Raw genomic sequence first — 20,397 nt, 5'->3', positions numbered from 1 at the left:
ATGTTTATTAAGTCGCCAAGCAGCGCTTTAATAAGGTACAGAATTGATATGATGCAGCTCTAAAGAAATCTTGCTTGGATGTCAACATATAAAAACACAATGTATAAATAATCTCGCCATGTAGTGCAGCTCGAAGGTATCTCAGCCCCGCTCAGTATCCCTTGAAATATCGGCATGTTTCTTTCTGTTTTCTTCTCAAAAAACAAAGTCGTCAATCATTTGAATCCGTCTCGGACGTGTTACGCCATCTTGAGCATGTTGTTGTGGGCTTTTGGATTGGACGTGCCCCCCCGTGGACTCTTGTCGTCATGGTGAAAGGAGTTTCGTCTTACCACGGCGAGGGGTATTTTTACACCTTGTGTTGTTGCACAGTCGGGCCTCCGCCTGGCGTCGACCCTCCTTCCGTGAGCTCGGCGCCAGGACCGAGTGGAGTGTTCCGGTTTTGTCTGGCGCCGCGAGACAGTCGGCCCGTAAGGGCGCTTTTTCCAGAACCCATTAGGGCAGGAGTGCAGCAGCAGGCTAACGATACCTGTGAGACCCACGAAACATTCATCTCACACCACTGAACACAGCAGGTCGGACTCAACTTGTAGATAAAGCGGGATTTAAATGAAATGAAATCACATTTTTCCTTTTCCTTTGAGGCCGTGTACCCATTACTCAGGTCGATGCGATGCACACGAGAGCACGTGCCCACGATGGAAACGCAGCCGCGCGTTAATGCGTCATAAGAAACCGAGAACCTTTTGTCGTGAGCTCATCGGCCGAGTCAGTGTCACTTCTGATTCACTGCCATGGAAAGGGCAGTGAAATATGTCTCATGTTTATTGTGATGTCTTCCAACAGATAGAGGAGGGGGGGGACGGCAGGGGAATACGATGAACTTTGGGTTACAGAGAAGCAAGTCATGCAAGTCTGATCCAGGCAACTTGAATGCAATAAGCCCATGTGGAGAAACAATAAATAATATCTACTCATGCTGCCTGATTTGTTGAAGTCAATGGTTCCGGAGATGGAAACGCCGATACATTCGAAATATATTTACACCACTACCACTGTGGTGGTTGAAGAATGTGTCGATCTTGACTTTGGTTTCAGTGGCTTCTGCAGGATGTCGACAACAATGCAGAACAAATTGAGCAGTAGCATATGCATAGCTTACAAGGCACAAGCAAACACAGTATACATATAATGGGGGATTACTGGATAAAGACTATGTACTACCCCATCTTAGGAGGAGGTATGGCTTCTCCACCAGCACGGTAAACACATAGCTGGCCACCAGCGTGAGCAGCAGGTGGCCAAGGAACAGGTACATCTAAACAGGAGACACACAAGACATCAGAGAGCCAATAATGGTGAAAAACTGAAACAACGCACCATCAGGCATGATGAAACCTAACGGCAGTGTGCTGACTCACAAAGTTGATGTCCGTGTAGTGAATCGGGGTCTCTTGCAGGCCGATGTAGAGGATGATGAAGACGGGATGTGTCAAATAGCAGGCATAACTAATGTTGGAAAGAGGGATCCAGAAACGCAAAGACAAGAGGCTCTTGATAAAACCTGCATGGCACAAAACACAGAAGAAAATGTAGCACCGATTTCTCAGAATATATAATAAAGATATTACTCCAAAGGCACTAAACAAGAAGTTTACAGACAAATGCTACTTCTGTATTCCTAAAAATATTTTTTACATTTTTATTTTTTTGTTTTTTCCCACCTTGTACAGTTTTTCTCATCTTAACTTATATTCATCTTAAGGTTATTTATTGTAATTGTATTGCAGGGCTGTGACATATTACGAAAAGTAAAAGTTCTTGTCTGTAATCATTCTTAATAATTTGTTAAGATGCATATTTTCCCATTGACTTTAGACTCTGGTGTTGGTTCACCTCCGTAGCCCTCCTCACAGGCCAGGATGATCCAGGTCACAGCCAGAGCCCACAGCTGCCTGTGCAGCCCCTGGTAGAGGGCATGTGACACGGAAGGACGGGCCGGGGTCTCCCTGAGGATGAAGGCCAATCCAACCAGCGAAGCCATGACCGACAAGCAGCAGAACCAACCAAGTGCCGCTTGCCACTGGATTGACCGCAAGACATGATTACGAGTACTCAATCACTCCGATATCCCCAAAAAATGGATTTAAATTGATACAAAACGGATGCAGAACTGCAGAAGAAATGTTCTCACCTTTTGCTTCAGCAGGTGATCTTTCTTTGATGTTAGATATATTCCCATCAAGATTCCAATTAAAAATGGCCCATATCTTGTGTGCGGCCTCACGTAGTATGACAAAACATAATTCTCGGATGTTCTGCAAAAATTAGACATAAATAATCAGATGGGTGGCTCCACCTTCACTCTCGGTTCTCTTTATTATAAGCAGAATATTGACATTCCAGTCATTTTAAATTGCATGCATTGGGCTCCTGCATGCTGTTTGTGTTAATACTGGATCACATTCACTAAATCTTACAGCGTAGATGGCTGAAAGACTGGCAGCTGCAGGAGTGCAGTTATGACGGCGCTGGCCACAGTGGTCATCAGCAGAAGGCCTCCAGCAACAAGCCAAAACACACCTCTATGTCTGAGAGAATAATAAACAGGGTGAATACGTCAGGGCTGTAGTTTTGGTGGTAAACTGTGGCCACGATACATACGTTCAATTTGAAACAATTAGAAATAAAAAACATACAGTCTGTAAAAATAGACCAGCAGAGGAGTGGTAGCATAACACTGGAAGTCCAGAGACAGGTACCATGTCCAAGGAATGCACTGAGGAGAGATTGTGAAATAAAACCTTTATAAATAAATAAAAAATCGAACTTGAGCCATTGAATTATTCTTTGAACTCACTATCTCGTGGACTGGGAGGAGATTGCTTATCAACAATAAGTTGGCCCACCAGTACGTCTTGCAATCCATCATGGTATCCATAAATGGAAACCAGTAGGGTCCCCAATGGACCACCGAGATGAGGCCGATTGTCAGACACATAACGAACAAATGCAGCGGCTGAATCCTGTGACCGTGAGAACACACACACACACACACACACACACACACAATCCAACTCATCAGGCTTCTTTAAAACCACATAAACAACCCAGAAAAATAAACCTTTTCAGAATGACGCCGAGGGACAATCGGACGGTTACCGTCTAATCCTCCTGAAGAGGTAGCTGGCCACCAAACTCGGGCTCAGTTTGTCTTGGGCGCCGTTGATGGAGCCCAGCAGAGAGCGTGCACTGAGCAGACCCCTGCAACCCGAACAAACAAGCCGCTATAACCCACTTCTTACCGTTCCACGGACACGCTGTGCTTTTAAACTTTTGTGTTATTTCTGTCTCACCCTAGCAGCAAAAATGTGTCCACGGCCAGAAAAACGGGCCCGCTGATGGTGAGCACATGCAGAGGGTTGTGCTCGACGGTTTTCTTCCAGTCTTTGTAGTTATCTGCGAAAAAAAAAGAAAAAGAAAAATGTAAATAATATAATCCCTCGCACACTGAAATAGCAAGTGCGTACCGTCGTACCCAGGTTGTTTATCACGGGGAACTGTGCCGAGTGTCCACATATGATCCACAACAGGCTGAGGACACGGATGCCGTTGAGGCAGGAGTGGCCTCCTGCCGGCACGGATGAGGAGGCGCTGAAGATGCCCTGGCTGGTGGTCTGTAGAGAGAACGCATCGAGGCACCGGGGCACGCCGCCTCGAGGGGAACACGCGGGAGTGCGCTTGCTGCTGTCTGCGAGAGGCCGCACCCAAAGACGGAACATGGATCGTGCTGGTGTTGCATCATCTGGCACGCATTTATGGAGAGGTCTTGAGGAAAATGCACTTAATGCAAGTACTTACCATTGCCGTTTTCCTCTGAGCTGCCACTATTAACATCGCTATTGGAGGAGCCATTGATGTTCATGGCCCCGTAAAGGTTAAGGCCGGCGTTTAGACCTGCAGACTCCACTGTGGGCCTGACCTCTCTGTTCCGTTGCCATCGTATCACAGCTTTAAACAGCGTAGCCGCAAGGGGAATCGCCACCATCGCACAACACACAAACCTGGAGGGGAATAGGTTTTCGGTTTCAGGGGAGATTCACCGATGTTTTAGACAAAAACAAAAGAAAGTGAAGTGCAAAAATGTACTTCTCCCGTGTGGGAGTACACATGCATATAAAGACAGGAAAAAAAGGGCACTTCCGATCGTATACTGACAGACAGGTGACATCGGATGCATCGGGGGCAATGGTGTTGGACAAACAGTGGGTCATGATCATCTCCTGAGTGGAGTCATTAACCAGGATGGAAGGCAAAGGAGGAATGAGAGAATTTTGGCCAAACTCAAGTTTCCCTGTTAAGAAGGTGAAACACAACACAAAAGTTATACAAAAAATACATCGGTACACGATGACGTCCAGATGAAACGTATGAAACGTTCTGAAATCACTGACCACACAGCACCAGCATTTGAACATCGTCTTCTCCACAGGAGTCAGGAAGGCAAATACCAACAAAGTACTGGACGGTTTCCTATGATGGTAAAAAACGCTTTGTTCAAGATCCAAGGCTTCACGATGAGGTATTGATGATTTTATCCTGTGTGAAAAATGTGTTTGTTTTACCTGCCTAAGGAACACCTGGCAGTACTGTCCAGAGAAGGCAGGGCCGTGTGCAGAGCGACACTGCTGCATGAGGCCAGGCCGGTTGGCGTTGCCTCCTTTGACATTACTACCCATCTTTCCGAATGCATCATACACTGACAATGCACACACAAGCACCACAACACAAAAGAAGGTTAGTGCAAAGAATGTAACTGTGAATATCCGCAGACCCTTTAGAGGAAAAAAAAGATACTAATAAAAAAGAATATAACCGTATTAAATGTGGTATTGAAGATTGATTCAATAAAAGATATATCAGGTTTTTACTATGTACAGATTTAAATAACATAAGAAATTGGGACTCAGAAATGGAATAAATTAAAATTATTTCCCTGAAATGGGCAAGCCTGGACGTTTTAATGGCTCAATCTTGTCTTTTTAATAAAAACATATGGCGACAAACCATTTGTTCCGTTGTCCTCCACATCTTTTCCACCAAAGTGCATTAATAGAGGGAGACAGCGCCCCCGCTGTGGTTACGGCCACAGGTGGAGCTGCACCCTCACACGCGGTGCCAACAGGACGCGTGAATTGATTAACTTTGATCATCGGTATCAACCAATCGGTCACTATGTTGTGACCTGTAAATCTTCGAACGGACAAGTGTTTGGGAAGTTATACTAAAAACAAATGTAGTTAATATCAGGGTTAATTGACACCAGAGTAGCCGTAAGCCTGTTGCAAGCTAACGCTCCTGTGGAGCGATGCTAACAGCTACATATATTAGCGAAAACAACAAAAACAAACTAAAAGGTCAAATCCGAGCATCAACAACTGTAAAGACACTATGTGACCTCGTCCCCATCATTGGAAGAAGGACCGGACGGTGAGTCAAATCTTTTTCTTTGCCGTATTCAATTACCTGACGGCTTTAGTTACCATGGAGACGAGACTGTTTGCATGGACCCTGAGCGGCGATGAGTTAGCGCGCTGTGCGGGGATGCGGCATCATGGGCTTTAAATCATTTGTAAATTCCCTAATTTCCAATCCACAGGTATTTTATTTACCTGGTGATTGTTAGTCATTGATTAAGCCTGAGCAAAAAGCTAGTTTTTTGTGATAATTAATTTGTTCCTTTGGGGTTTCAAGTTCTGCTAATTACCATTTATCTGCTCAGAACTTTTCATATACAAATGCAGAGCAGAGTTTTAAAATTATTTAAACGATTTTGTCATGTGAACCAGGTCTTTTGTCTTAACATTGGTGGAGTTTGCATGCATTTGTATGTAATTGCACTGTGATTCAGTTCTATTGCCCTGTTTCTTTAAATGGCCTCTAACTCGGTCTGAGATTGAACCCAATTAGTCTGAAAGCCAACGTAACCATCTCCTCTCAAAGGACAGATGGTCACTTTAAATGGACGTGAACCTCCACCGACCCGGACCCACTGCAAAGGCACCAGTGACTCTACAATTTAAAGACAAAAACTTTCAAAAGTCAGCAACACTTACTGAGAACAGCGTATTCCTTCGGATTGTCCTGGTTAATTTCCTGGAGGAAAGTGTCGGTGTCCTCTGAACATTTCTGAGAAACAGTCGTGGCCTGCTTGTTTTCCAGCGCTGCACTACACCCTGCGAAGAGAAGGAACGCCACCAAACACGGGGCCATTTCTTAGGACTGAGTGCACCTTTTTGGCCGGAGAATGTGTTTAAATAACAGGAAGGAGGGGACACGTCATCGCAAAGAAGGTAGTGTAGTAAATTCATCTTGCACGGTGGGATTGAAAAACTGCCGTGGAAACATTAGAGTGTACTCACCTGGTTTTCTCCATCAGGTGTGAACAGGATTTGGTTACACGAGGGCACAAAAGGTGGACAGAAACCCCCTCCTCCCCCAAACAGGCTTTGATTATGGTCACAACAAAGGATCAACAGAATTAGAGTTTAAGTACAATAATGATCAGCACTGCAACAACACATGTTTTACAAAAGTATCTAGTTTTAATCCTTCCTCCTTTCCTCCTGCTTTTCCTAGTCTGAGTTTTTTTTAGTTTATTTTTTTACCAGAACCATTTTTCTCAAATAGAAATATGGGACACATTCTTTGAAATAAATAAACAGCGGCCACTAGAAGGTGCCCTTGTTCTAAAGACCAATGCATAGCGTTTAAAAGCCTTTAAATGGATATTCTAGTCAAAGCAGTGAATAGTTTGGTCATTTTGTTACTTTGCAAAGTTGAATCCTGAAGCCATTAGGTTTATTTCAAAAACAATTTTCTACTTCAAATTGTTAGTAAAATGCTTTTTTTTTTAGCTGACAGCGGTGTCAGCTACGATTTGGCTGAAGTAAGGCATAATGGGACCAGTCATAAATAGGGCTGTGGGGAAATTCCAATTATTCATGTGAACCCTAAGGCTTTTAGAGGTCACACACCTGTTCTCAGGTAATAAATGCATGTGACACAAAAAGCAAGTTAGGAGCCTCAGTGTGAACAATCCCAGAGGTTTACTGTTGTGTTTCCATCAAATGCAGTGGACATCGGATTTGACTTCTGGCAAGTTTCATCCTTTATTGACGTAAAGAACAGCTTTGTGTAAACAAGCATCAGAAATGGTTGAAAACTGGCAGCAGCAAGATACATTCTAATCAACAAACAATTCACTGCGTCATACACGCATTTCTACAGTGCCAGACACGTTTCATTGTCAGAGTAGAAAATCTTCTGTCTAAATACAAATATTTTTACTGAAAGAAGTAATAGAAATCAATGTCGTGGTTGTCACAATTTTCAGTTATTGTTGATTTAATTGAACTAGTTGTTTTGTGTGAATAATTCACTTTTAATTAATCACAATTCATTTCGATTAAAAGTTTTATTTTTTTTCTAAAGACTAAATCTTCCATGTTCTTTAGAAAGTTTTGTTTCTTTCTGTGGTCAACTTTGTTTTCTTCTGGCAGACCTGAAGTAAACAAACATTTCATTGCATTAATCTCGGCCACATTAATCACACAGTCATCATAATCATTTTTTCGTCTGAAGACTGATATTTATTGTAATTTCAATTAAGTGTGAAGATTTTCTGACTCCGAGTTTATTGGAGAAGTCGAGGCGTTCTTAGAGAAAAATATTAGTTTCCCCAAAAATACCTTTTGAAGCTGATCTTCCTCTCAGCTCGTAAGTTAAGTGGAATCCGCTGAACGTGGGAAACCTGAAGCTGCCAAAAGTTTTATATGTGTATGTTTTTTCCGTTTGAAACTAACAACATTAAACATTCACTGTCGACGGCATGAGGATTAATCCCATAACAACAATAATCCATACATTTTCTAGCCCTAGTGAGAACAATGGAAACTCTATTCAAAATAAATGTTCTGTACAAAACAAATCTATTCAAAGCCTGTAGAAAACCATCCATCTATCTTCAATTTACTTAAACGCAAAAAGTGACTGACTTATGGTATATGTGTGTACGTATATCGCACACATGTTGTAGCACACATATACATAATGTATACAGTATGTATATATACACCATAGAGCCAACCGTCAGTACACTACGCCCTATATACAGTATATAGGGCGTAGTGTACTGGCAATTGTCTCGGACGCTTCAACAATCCCTCGGAACGGTTTTTAAAGCGTCACTTCTCCGCCGCGCTCAGTCTCTTCGCCTTAATGAACGCCATCCCGTGCGTCCTCATGTGAGTGTTCAGGTTGCCCTCCGTCTCGAACATCCTGCCGCACACTTTGCATTTGGTGTTCGGTGTCCCGTCCGCCGCGTCCAGCTGGTTCTCCCGCTGGCTCTCGTCGTCGTCGTTGACGCCGTTGCCGTCGTCGTCGCCGCCCCTCCCGTTGAAGCGGGCGAGGCCCTGCGGCTCCTTCAGCCGGTGGACGATGAAGAGGTGTCGGGCCAGCGAGCGGCGGGAGGTGTAGCACAGGCCGCACTCCTGACACTGGTGCGACGAGCCGTCGCACTTGTGCTGGGGGATGTGCCCGCGGAAAGCCGCGGCGTCCTCGGCGACGAGGCCGCAGACGGCGCACTCGTGAACTTTGCTGATGTTCACCTTGAGCCTCTTTAAGGGCTGCGAGTCGGAGGCCCTGGGGGTCGGGCCTGGGGACCCCTCGTCCTCTTCTTGCTTCCTTTTAAGGCCGCGGGGCTGCGGGGGGAGGTAAAAATGCTCGGTTAGGATTGGAAGATCCATGAAAAGAGACTTCTTCCTAATGAATGCGTGTCGACAAATGCGTGGCGCGGTACCGTTTCCTTGTCAGGTAGAGCCTCCATGTGATCAGGGTTTGCGCTTGTACCATCTGGGTCTTTGACTCCATGCATCAGATGGATGTGCCGATCCAGCAGCACTCTTTTAGTGAACAGCTGACTGAGAGCTGGACAGTGCCTATCGAAAGTACGAGAAAATAACCATTACAACCTGGATTTTAATGCCTAAACCTTAGCGATAGGGCCCTCACATCAGGAAACTAAAATCTGTGTCGTTCAATTGGAACTCTGGAGGAAAAACCAAAGTGGACGTGTGTACTCACGGGCAGGTGTAGCCCTTCCGCTGCCCTTTGTGTTTGAGGCGGTTGTGTCTGCAAAGACTGTGGGAGGAGCTGAAGGACTTCTCGCACTGCCGACATGGGTGTTTCTTCAGCATCTGCAATGGAAGGAGAATGCGTTAAAAGCAACAACAACACAACACACAAAAAAGGAATCTTGAAAAAGGACCATGTGACGGATCGTGAACTTCCTAAGGAGAGCGGTGGCTAACATTCACCTTGCCATGTTCGCGCCTCATGTGAGCCACAAAGACCTCCCTGTCGCTGAAGACACTGCTGCAGTCTCCACACGTGTGCGCCGAGCTCGTTGCGCTCTTGAGGTCCACTGAGCTGTTCCTGTTGGTCTTCTTTAGCGGGGAAGGTGAAGGCTTCTTTTCTCCCCTGTTTCGACCTGTGTCGTTTCGTCCATCTTTCTTGTTATTATTGTTGCCGGGGCTGTTTGTGCTGTTGGAGTTAGTGGGCTTGGTGCTGAGAGGAAGGTTGATGCCTGAGTTTGGTGGACCCTCGACGCTCTTCAGGGTGCCGTGGATGGCCTGGAAAGGATCCGCAGATGCATTTTTGATTATAACAACAACATGTTTAGACCATTAATACGTGGGACAGACTATTAGGACTGGCCGTAGTAAAGAAATAAATCTTTAAGTCATGATTTTTGATTTTAGAGTGCAGTAAAAGTAAAGAGCAGACTCGTGCATGCAGAAAAAAGTTATTGTCAAGAATTGCCGAAATGACTTCTTTTAATGCCCACCTTGATGTGATCCAACATGAGCTGTTTCTGTGCGTAGTGCACGGAGCAGTCGGGGCATTTGAACACTGGAACCTTATGATTGATGATATGCTGGTCAAAATGGGAGTGGAGCAGGGACTGCAAAGTGAACACGGTGTCACACATGGAACACTTATAGATCAACCTGAAAGACATAAAAAATAGACTTCCTTACAGATGCACTCCGAATTTACTGCACACATTTAAATAAAATGCAGTTGTAATATTGCACTTCAAACAAACATCTTTTAGATTTAGATTGAAACGTTCTGATATAGTTGGTTTAGTACTCTGAATATGGTTCCAAATTGTGAAATATCTTTATTTAGCTGAAAGCAAGGTCAAAACCAAACAATGGCACAATAACACCTGCTACTGAGGGGCTGATGATTGCCTGTCTGTCATTCAAAGGTTTCCATATGGAAAAGACAAATCCAAGTTAAGTCACCATATCTAAAACGCACAAATCCTACAACCGATGAAGCACCGCGGAGGATTTTTCTTTGAAAAAGGAATTGGACGTAGGTATTGGGTTATATTGGTGTGTGTGTGCCCGTGTGAAGTGAAAAATGTGTGTAGATTTGTGTTATTGATACTGGTGTGAAATATGAAACTGAAATACATTTACTTTATAGTGACAATCATAAATTCTAAGTGCCAAAAGTGTTTTTGACCTACTTGGGCTCTCCAGCCTTCATTGCTGGATGCTGCGTGTTCACGTGAGAGTGCGTCGCAGGTGCAGACTTGAAGGCCATGGGGCAGAGAGGACATTTATGGAAGATCTCACAGTGAGAACTCTGGATGTGGGTTTTTACAGTTGCGGCATCAGCAAAGATCACACTACAGTGGACGCAGCTGGAGAGAGAAGGAATAAGAGGTGGGAAAAGGCAGAATAAATGTAATTTCAACATACAGAAAGTCAGTTTAGCAGAAGCACCGTTTACCGAATGGCTATAAAAAGTATCATCACCAGACTGCAAACAATTATAACTTTGTTACTATACTATAATGAGTTTGACAAGAAGTTAAATGTATTCCTCCCCTTAAGGTCAATAGTGAATTATATTGCTTTTGATTAAATAGGATTGTCAAGATGAGGCAAATCTCATGAAGTAACGATGACTGAATGATAACTGTAATTAGACATTTTAAGGGGCACTTTAAAAGAAAATGGAAAGAGTCTGAGTATAATGGGGAAAAAAAACTGCTCAATGGTGAATATCATGAATTTGCATTCAGATTTGAAAAACAAAAGTTTGATTCAGCATAAAAGAACAATGTAAGACTGACCGGTAGCCAACCCTGCGGGTGTAATGCAGGCAGTTCTTAGTGACGTGGGATTGGAAATGGACAGAACGGCAGCTGGCGCCACACTCGGGGCAGATGTAAGGAGACTTGTGCTGGTGGATCCGCTGGTGCGACAGAAAGCTGCACTCGTTTGGTAGAAGCATTTGACAGATGCTGCACGTTCTCTGAAAAGAGCATATGAAGAAAATTATCAATTGTATTTCGCAACCAGAATATGAGGGGATCTATTTTTGCATAAAGGATACTTGGGACGTACTATATATTATCGTGGATCCAACGTAACACAACCTTTTAAAATGACCACTAAACCCCTGAAAGGCTCGCTGAATAAAATCAATCCGTACTAAGTTGCAGTTGACACAACAACACACACCTGCCCACTGGACTCCTGTGCCTGTTGGTAGTGCATAGCCAGCGAGCCGTCGTCCTGAAACATCTTGTTACACTCCGAGCACCTGAGGCTGTGCCTGCAGAGCTTCGATGCGTCATCATCCAAGGGCATGGCTGCAACAAGAGGAGCGCTGCCCGCGGCGGAAACCACCGTGCTTTGGGATCCTGAACCAGCAACTCTGCCTGGGATTTGGGTAGTTGATTGGGCTTGGCAGGTGGAGGTGGAGGTGGTGGGGCCGGTGATGTTTGCTGAGCCTGATGGTGGCGGCGTGGTCAGCATCTGATCTGCCGGGATGGGTTTCAGAACTAGATGTGAGCACTGCATGACCACCCCTTTGTCCTTGTGTCCCCTGGCATGAGACAAGAGGCTGCATTTGTTGTAGAACAACAGACTTTCGGCACAGTGGTTGCAGGTGACCTCGATCCGCACACTGCGACGCTCGTAGTGATGTGCCAGGCTCTTCTCAAGAGCGAATGAATCTCCGCACTCATGGCACTTGTAGCCGCGTGAGGGTAGACAGATACAAGCCGAGGTTGGGGGAGAGAGGTTCGGTACGTACACGGGGACGGGGTTCATGCTACTCAGGACTTTGTTGAAAGCGTCCACCACGGAGCTTTGAGAGCTGTTGAACACTTGAATCCTGGAGAGTTTCTTTGAGGCCCGGCCAGCGAGAGTTGTACGCTGTTTGATTTGCTGTGGTTGTTTGGAGGAGGACAGGACCTTTTTGGGATCACACACGGTCCGAGGCAGAAGATTCAGGTTACTCAGATGAACTTTTTTTGGCACAAGTTTAGCGTTAGCCAGACTGGAGGCAGGTACCATGACAGTCTGTTGCTTGAGGGCATTGGCAGCTTTTAAGATGGCACTGCTGGCACTTTGCACTGATGCAGCGGGGATGACCGTCGCTTTAACTGTGGTATTGTTGGCCAGCTTCAGGTTGATGATTTGGGAACCGGCCGTCTTGACTGCAGAGACAGGCAGGAAAGCGGTTGCCACAGGTTTGATAGTCATTTGCTTGGTTATTTCCATTGAAGGGCCTCCAGCGGTGGCAAACACTGTGGTTGGCAGAGGAGGCCTTGTCGGGAATGAGAACTTTTCACCGGTGGTTGCCAAGACAGGAACGTTATTCTCTCTTCTTTTCAGACCTTCAGGATCAAACTCCGACCCCACTCTGGTCACCATACGCTTGATCTGGCCGGATGACGTCTTGATTGTCTTGATCCTGACTTTTGGGACAACCGGTGTGGTGTCCGTGCTTGAGGCAGGGGAACCTTTGCTGCTACCCTCACTCGAGGGACTGTCTGGTTGCCTTGTTAGTAGCCTCTTTGCAAATTCCAGGGCCGACTCCTGCTCGTGTGGTTTCTCGAGAGCTCTGAAATTGTTATTGGCACGGGTGGAAACGTTCTGTTTTGTAGGAGAATCCAAGACACCCACATCTGTCGTGCAAGTCTTTTTGGCACTGAGGGCAGCTATGGCTGCTAAACAAGATGAAAGTTTTGCAGAGGACTTGGTTTTGAGTTGAGATGTTCTGGACACATTAACGAGCTCCTTCGGCTCTCCAGTCTCCTTGAACTCTTGATCGCGACAATCAAGGACAGTTTTCTGTTTCTCAGGTAAACTTGATTGTTGGAGCTTGTTAGACATGCAACAATCCAGAGTTTCTTTGGGGTTATTATTTTGATCAAGCTTTTGCTCGCTGTTTAAAGTGGGCCTAGAAGCATTGTCTGACGATACATGATATTTGGGATTCTGGTCGTCTGTCTTAGTAGTGAATTTAATGGGGTCCATGGGGTCATCAACCTCAATTTTATCATCATCATCAAACTCTTCAACGCTGGAGATGGGGCTGAATTGATTGAAAGTTGATGAATCGTTGTTGATTGACTGTCCTTCCTCGCTGAAAGCTTTCCATCCATTTGTGGTGCAAAGAGTACGTGGTTGTATTGCAGCCAAGAAGCTATTATGAAGTCCATTGCCAATGTCAACAAAAGAGGATTGGAAATGTCCATCCTTCTCCGATACGGTTCCACCACGCTCCCTAGTGTCCGCACTTCGGATATTCTTGACAATGACGCTAACGCCAACGTCAAGTCCTGTTGAAGGGCTGTGGGACTCGTCTTCACCACTGGGATGCTTGAGCTGTCCGTCGTGGTTGTCATGGGGGCCAGATTCAATTGCGGCTTTAGGATCCACCATATCAGGGATGTCAAAGGCCGCCAGCAGGTCATCAAAGTCTGGCGTCTTCATATCTCCCATGGTCCTGTTCCTGGTTTACCTGGGCAACACAGAGGAAATGTTTACTACAAATTTGAAGAACCTTATGTACTAATTTTTTTTTATCTGTCTTGATGTTTCTTGTCCTTTTCATCTGCGATTTTCTCATTAGATTGGGAGATTTCTTGTGTGTAAAGGTTATTTTTTGGTCAAAAAAAAAACAAGGCAGACAATGTCCATGGATCATAGGTTCCATAATTGAAAGGTACATATATTTGTTGACATGAATTAACGACTATGCATGTGCATCAGAGTGAGTGAAGCTAACAGTTCCTTTCACCTCTATTAAACTGTAGGTTTTGACCAACAATTGGAAACAGATGCTTAAGAGTGGGCTTTTTTGCTTGCACATGTTTTCAATTGGACAAACATCCAAAATACAAAAGGTTTGTTTCACTACAGTTAAGCTATGTGCGTCTGTAGATGCATCCTAAATTCACAATTTAGCATTGTATTTTGCCTCATTTACTCATCACCACGTTTCAGAAAACTGGATTTGTAATGCAATAAAGGGTCTATAGCCCTCAAATACACCAAACATTCCAATATTACTCATATTTCTATGTTGTAAATGTTTTACACAGAGTGGTTGCACAGAACAGATCTCCAGCATTGGAAGATGCTCCTAATATCTTTGACTAAAACAAGGTGGTAAGCATGTGATTCATTCATAGTCAGCCATGCTTCTTTGTGCCTTTCCTTGCAACAATACTGGACGGATCAACTTGATTGACAATCTGTTTTTATGGATATTTCTGTTATTTAGGCAGAATATATTCCCATATCTTAAGTTACAGTATAACTTGTTGTGCATGTAAGTCATAGTGGACACATCATTCAGCTCTGGTTTGGGGTTCCAGTTGTCACCACATGGTGTACCAGGGTCCAACAAGACTTGCGGCTTTCTTATATTTGATGTTTATTCTAAGCATCGGCATACTGGCTGCTAGCTCTATTTATGCCTCATTTGTCTTTTGATTGGTGAACTTCATTGAACTGTTTCTGATAGAAACACTGGGAACCACATGCTGCTACACATGAGAATTGTATGTGATATTTTCATGGCTTTAAAAGAAGGTGCAAAACATTTTCCTTACTTACCACAACACGGGCAGCATTGGTATAATTAAACGAATTTACAGGAAACAAGAAAACAAGTGTATTCCAGTGTGCTAAAAATAATCTAAATAGTCTTTTATTGAAAAGCGGCTGACGTAACAAAGCCAGACATCAAGGCATCAGAACGTTTTTCTTTTTTTGTATGTGTGTGTGTGTATATATATTTATATATATATAATGAGGATGATAATTTGGTTCAAACGATTAATACAATATTGAATATTAGCAAACTTTTAGTTATTTTCTCACCGTTGGACTTGCAGTCAGCTAGTTTTGTGACATATGAAAAAATATGAAGTGAAGATATGAACATTCGGTGATATGTAAAATGTAAGGATAGTCACTTCGGCAAATACAACATATTTATTAATAGAAACACAACCCATGTTTTTTCAGCAATGTTTTTCAGTCTTCAAAAGAATTGTCCATCTCCATGTGTTGAGGCTGTTGGGGACAAAGGCACGGCCATGGAGCTGCTCTGCTTGTATGCAGTTAAACCAAGACTGCTCTTTGATCCAAATGCATGGTCAAACACATGTGCACACACACGCACAGACCCGTGTCCTGCAGCCTCGCCTCGGGTTTCAAAATGCAACAACTCTCAGTTCAATCCAGCAGATGGAATAGTTGTGATATTGAGGTTGAAAAATAAAATGACAGACAGAAATGTTATGGAGGAAAAGGGCAGGCCAGGATGCAATGAGGGGGGGGGGGGGAAATGGCTGCTGAGCTGTGCGAGGCTGCAGCAGAGAGAAAGGCCTGGTGGAAAAAGAACAGCTAGTCACAGCCATGACAGCCAGAGCAGCCTGACGTAAAACAACAATGGTGGAAACATGCAAGCGAATCAGCCACTCCTCACCCTCTTGCCTCCGTCTGTCTTCAGACACTAGCCAAACCTTTTTTCCTTCCTTCTTCCATCCTGCAACAAACACAGTCACAACACTACGATCCCACAAAAAAAGACACCCACCCCACCCTACCCGAAAGGTGGGGGGGGGGGAGAAAAAAAAGCCTGCTTCTTGCCAGCCATGCAAAGGCCCAGAATACAGGGTCAGGTTACATCCAGCGATCTGGTGGGTGGCGGTCCTGTGTGAGGATCCTCCTTAGTCATTCTAAGCACCACTAGCAGCACACAGCCATGCAAGCAGTCGGGGAGATCGTGCTCTTGCATGAGTGTGTGTACGTGACACTCCAGGGCTGCAGATCTGCAAACTCCCAGTCAGCCACGTCCCCCCACTCACCCCCCCCCCTCCCTCCCCCTCCTCCTCTCCAGCCCTCATCCCTTCTCAAATCTCCCTGCCCCCCTCTGCACGAGCCGCGCTGCGTAGCACGCCGACATCCAGCCAGCGGCGAGCGGCGAGTCTCTGTCTGTAGCACGGTCGCCAGAGGCAGAGCTGTGGAGGGCTGCGACGGAGTCTTCTGGGAGACGTCGTCCCTCAGTGGAGCACAGAGACAGCATTGTTCCCGTCAGCCCTCTGTCTCCCTCAAACCGGTTTCGTCTGGTTCCGGTCACCCAACACAAAGCCCCGTGCTGCAGCACGGCCTCAGATACACGCAGGCAGAAGCGCTGTGCCCACCTCCCTGGAAACACTGCCACCATTTTTTATTTTCCCCCTTACCAAACTACATGTGCCTTTTTCAAAGATTTAGTGAATACCAGAGCACAGTATTTTAACGACAGGCGGCGACGTGTTTGAATGAGATTCTCTGGGTGAGAGGAACAGCACATTGTAATGAAGAGGCAGAATGAGGTAACTACGATGGGAGTAGAAGCGCAGTCCGCCATACATTGGCCTGTTCCCTCCTTGGTGCTTTCACCCCACGACACACTGGATGTTTTTTTTTTTTTTTTTTAAACTTTCATGCATCCAGCGGCAGCATTACATCCAGGACAGAGAATCTGCAGTGGGGTAACGCGGGCAATTCATGCACGCCTCTACCCAGATTGCCTTTAAACACATGCCACCTTTGTCCACATATGCCACCACGGAGACCCACAGTAACACAAACATGCACGCTCATGCATATACAGAGGTAAATGTGGCATACCCTCGTCAGATTGTTTTCCACTGAGATATTCAGGAAAAAGAAAATCTTCCTGTCGAGGCCTCAGCACCTGCTTTTACTCGGCCCCAACCATTCCAGTCCCCATCCTCCTCCACCCCTCCCCCTCTTCCCACTCTCCTTCCCTGGGTCAGTCCTAGATTTTAGCTCCAGTCCGGGCCTAGCTTTTTTTTCTTTTTTTTTTCCTGAAGCCACCACCCTATGGCCGTGCATGCAGGGACGGATAGAGAAAGGGGGCAGTGTTCAGCAGGCGAATCAGGCCTTTTGTCTCAGTCTGTGCAGGGGGGCGAGGGGACTCTCCTCTCTGGCTCTGGAGCAGCAGCAGCAGCAGCTGGTGCAGAGAAAGAAGAGAGAAAGAGAGAGAGAGAGACAGATAGAGACAGAATGAGATGGGGGGGGGGGGTAGATAGAAAGGAAGAAAAGGAAATGAGCAGGAGATGAGTATAATAAGGGCTTGATTGTGTAAACTGTGTTCATATTTAAGGCCACTGCCTTAGCTGAGCCGCATTGAGCAAACGCGGTTATGGTTGTGGGAATGAAGTGGAATAAATCCTGCACATTTTCCTGACAGGATTGATAACATTATTTATAACATAATGTATAAACAGCCGAGGTTTGCTTAATTCCAACTGCCCAGTAGCATGTTGCGTCGGTCAAGGTTAACCAAGGTCTACGTTTTGGTTCTTTAAAAGGAATGTGTTGTTAACATATTCAACAAGACAAACATGCATAATTACATACAATCACAAATCAATTCGAGAGAAGGTATTAGATATCCCAACTCAGAACCAGGATTCCAGTTATTTCACGAATGCAAACGTGATGTGTACACAGAAAAAACATCAAAATCAGTTGAAAAGTCAAATTAAGTCATTCCTTAAAGTACGTGTGGTTAAAAAGAAAAAGGTAAACGCAAGAACCTACCTGGGAGACTGCAGAGGGAGGCTTTCAGCTGAATAATGCTGTCTCCCTTTGGCCTGCTACCAGTCCTTGATACCTCTGGCAGATCTATTAAAGACAGCCATGAATGCTGCAGCGTAAACTAATTATCCTTGAATACTCAAAGGACCCAGATTTATTCATCGGACAACACAAATGCGTTTTATGCACTGCAGGGCAGCCGGATCTGTATCTGATGAAAGGCCTTCATGGTGGCTCGTGCCTCTCTACGGTGTGACAGATTCAGTGCAGAGGAGGCTGAGGTGGATGGGCTCCCCCACCCCTACCAGAGGCACGGTCACATGACGTCATGTTCTCTCCATTCACGTTGACTGTAGGAGCAGCGGAGAGGAGCTGCTTGAAGAATTTCAAGGGAGGCGAAGATGTATAATAGATCAAATAGTTCTGTCATCGTTTGTTTCTTGTATCATTACACAACGCTATGGGATATGTAGATTAGCACTAATGTGCAAAATATTAAGCTCAATAAAAAGTGCGCGATGGTAACATTAGCTCCATTATATCTTGTATAATAGAGGTGTCTAATAGGATCTCTGATAGGGGTCTTGATTTGGGCTCCCCTTGACACCTAAACCCAGAACAACACAAGCTTTTTGACTTGTTAGGATATTCATATATTTAAATGTGTGTGTGTGTGTGTGTGTGTGTGTGTGTGTGTGTGTGTGTGTGTGTGTGTGTGTGTGTGTGTGTGTGTGTGTGTGTGTGTGTGTTACTGTTAGACATATTAAAATGTAATTGAAAAAACCTGTGGCACTTGCACATGTTGGCAATTTGTTTGTTGATTTGAATTATTTGATTGATGAGGAGGTAGTAATAATAATCATTAGTATTATTTTAAACCGACAAAAGAAATATGCATTACATAATTGCAATAGAAATATTTAAGGACAGCACTTAAACAGTTACAAGAATACAAATAAATAAAGTAGATTCATATTCATATGAATAAAAAGCAATGTTGGGAACACAGAATGATCGGAGTCATTTAGATTCTTTCTGTGTTTGTTGTGTAACAAAATGAAAGCAGAGCTTTGAGTCGTGACCTTCAACGTCTGAATTGTTTGGACAGATGGAGGATTTTGTTAAAAATGTGACGAACAGCCAAAGACCTCGTAATGGCAAACTGTCTTTTTTAATTGACTCTTTCCTGTTAAATTCTTCCTTTTAATGGCTCATTTTAACTTTACCCTAAGCCAGTATTATTGCAGTCTTGACAGCACCGTCAGAACACTTAATGTAGCGAATGGCATTTGAAAAGAATGAATAGTATGAATAGAAACCAGAAAGGGCATTCAATTGATTTAATAGCGAGATTAACATTTTTTTTTCTTTTGCTGTACATGAAAAATATCAAATCACGCAGAAGAAACTTGTGACATTAACAATAGCTGTATCACATATCATATTGTTGTGTACAAATGTAAATAAGGCATTATAGATCGCACGGACAAACAAAACAATAGAAGAATGATACGTACACCATCATTGACACGTGATGGCTTCCAAAACTCACACCACAGCGCCACCTGCTGTTCTTTCTCCCTACTTTTAGCTTCAGGACTAATCTGCAAGAGCAAGCAAATGCACAGAGAACTATAGCTTTTCAAATTAAATTAATTACAACTTATGATTACCGGATTCGGCGAAAACAGCATGACGCAGTCAAGGGTTTTTCCAAGTTTCTAACTAATCATTTGATCTAATTGTGCGGTCGAGGGCGCGCAATCAGACGTGAGTGATTGTCAGTGAAATGGTGAATCGAAGGCGTTAAACACTCTGTTGCCTCTCAGTATGCGGCATCCGTATTTGACGAGTCTGACACGTCTTAAGATTGGAAGTTTTTCATTTTGAATCGTCATTTCATGCTTTAAAATAGACGTAAAGTCTTCACCAAAATCTTCAATAAACTATATTTTACTGGCACAAAGCTGTGCTTTTGTCATTTTTGCCCTTCATGATGTTGTGTTCTCACGTGGAAAATATACCAACAAATATTGCAGAGGGCACCACCCGGTCCTGCCCTTTTGCCATAAGGGACGCGTCCTGTTTTGTTAAGGTCAACCTGGGACCAAGACGGGATGCACAAGGAGCCGGAGACTCACTCCCAACATCCACCTGGGGGGGGGGGGGGCGGGGGGCGGGGGGCGGGGGGGGGGGGGCGCTACCCGGAGGAAACCTACGACCTTTTCAACACAAAATGTTGCTTACCTGCGTGAAGTCCTTATCCGTCCTCATCCGTCCTCTTCCTCCTACAATCTGTCTGTCAACACGATCATGAAAGAGTTCATTCAAGTAGGAGAATTTCAAACACCGCGTTTGACGGGCCGCTTCGTTGATTCACGCTGTTGACCTTTCC

General features: G+C 44.6%; 2 protein-coding genes and 1 long non-coding RNA gene across 6 annotated transcripts; 1 reads left to right on the top strand and 2 right to left on the bottom strand.

The window, feature by feature from the left end:
* Positions 1-439: 439 nt before the first annotated feature.
* oacyl (O-acyltransferase like) lies at positions 440-6,273 on the bottom strand. The gene is made up of 15 exons (XM_037485406.2): positions 6,117-6,273; positions 4,626-4,759; positions 4,455-4,533; positions 4,219-4,354; positions 3,862-4,064; positions 3,539-3,751; positions 3,357-3,459; positions 3,163-3,264; positions 2,861-3,026; positions 2,700-2,779; positions 2,481-2,591; positions 2,195-2,318; positions 1,897-2,083; positions 1,422-1,564; positions 440-1,318 (listed from the first exon to the last, which is right to left on the bottom strand). The coding sequence occupies exons 1-15, from the start codon at positions 6,271-6,273 to the stop codon at positions 1,214-1,216; spliced, it is 2,043 nt and encodes a 680-aa protein (XP_037341303.2). The 3' UTR covers positions 440-1,213.
* Positions 4,767-18,614, top strand: LOC119226994 (uncharacterized). Of its 2 annotated transcripts, none has more exons than XR_005121302.2 (3): positions 4,767-5,490; positions 6,223-6,353; positions 18,197-18,614. It is a non-coding gene; the product is annotated as an uncharacterized LOC119226994 (long non-coding RNA). The 2 variants fall into 2 exon arrangements; XR_005121301.2 differs by lacking the exon at positions 18,197-18,614 and adding an exon at positions 6,440-6,951.
* Positions 7,152-17,170, bottom strand: znf532 (zinc finger protein 532). 3 transcript variants are annotated; one of them, XM_037485397.2, is made up of 9 exons: positions 17,067-17,170; positions 11,607-13,899; positions 11,216-11,397; positions 10,604-10,780; positions 9,908-10,070; positions 9,378-9,692; positions 9,145-9,257; positions 8,861-8,999; positions 7,152-8,762 (listed from the first exon to the last, which is right to left on the bottom strand). In XM_037485397.2, exons 2-9 carry the CDS (start codon positions 13,878-13,880, stop codon positions 8,247-8,249), a joined length of 3,879 nt encoding a protein of 1,292 aa, XP_037341294.2. In that variant the 5' UTR covers positions 13,881-13,899; positions 17,067-17,170; the 3' UTR covers positions 7,152-8,246. The 3 variants fall into 3 exon arrangements, with proteins under 3 accessions (XP_037341294.2, XP_037341292.2, XP_062415012.1); XM_037485395.2 differs by lacking the exon at positions 17,067-17,170 and adding an exon at positions 15,877-15,912; XM_062559028.1 differs by lacking the exon at positions 17,067-17,170 and having other exon boundaries at positions 11,607-15,061.
* Positions 18,615-20,397: the final 1,783 nt, after the last annotated feature.

Source organism: Pungitius pungitius, chromosome 18 (genome assembly GCF_949316345.1).
Source record: "Pungitius pungitius chromosome 18, fPunPun2.1, whole genome shotgun sequence".
In the NCBI taxonomy this organism is placed as follows: domain Eukaryota; kingdom Metazoa; phylum Chordata; class Actinopteri; order Perciformes; family Gasterosteidae; genus Pungitius; species Pungitius pungitius.
Note: the sequence above shows the minus strand (reverse complement) of the source record. Positions and strands in the feature narration are given on the sequence as shown.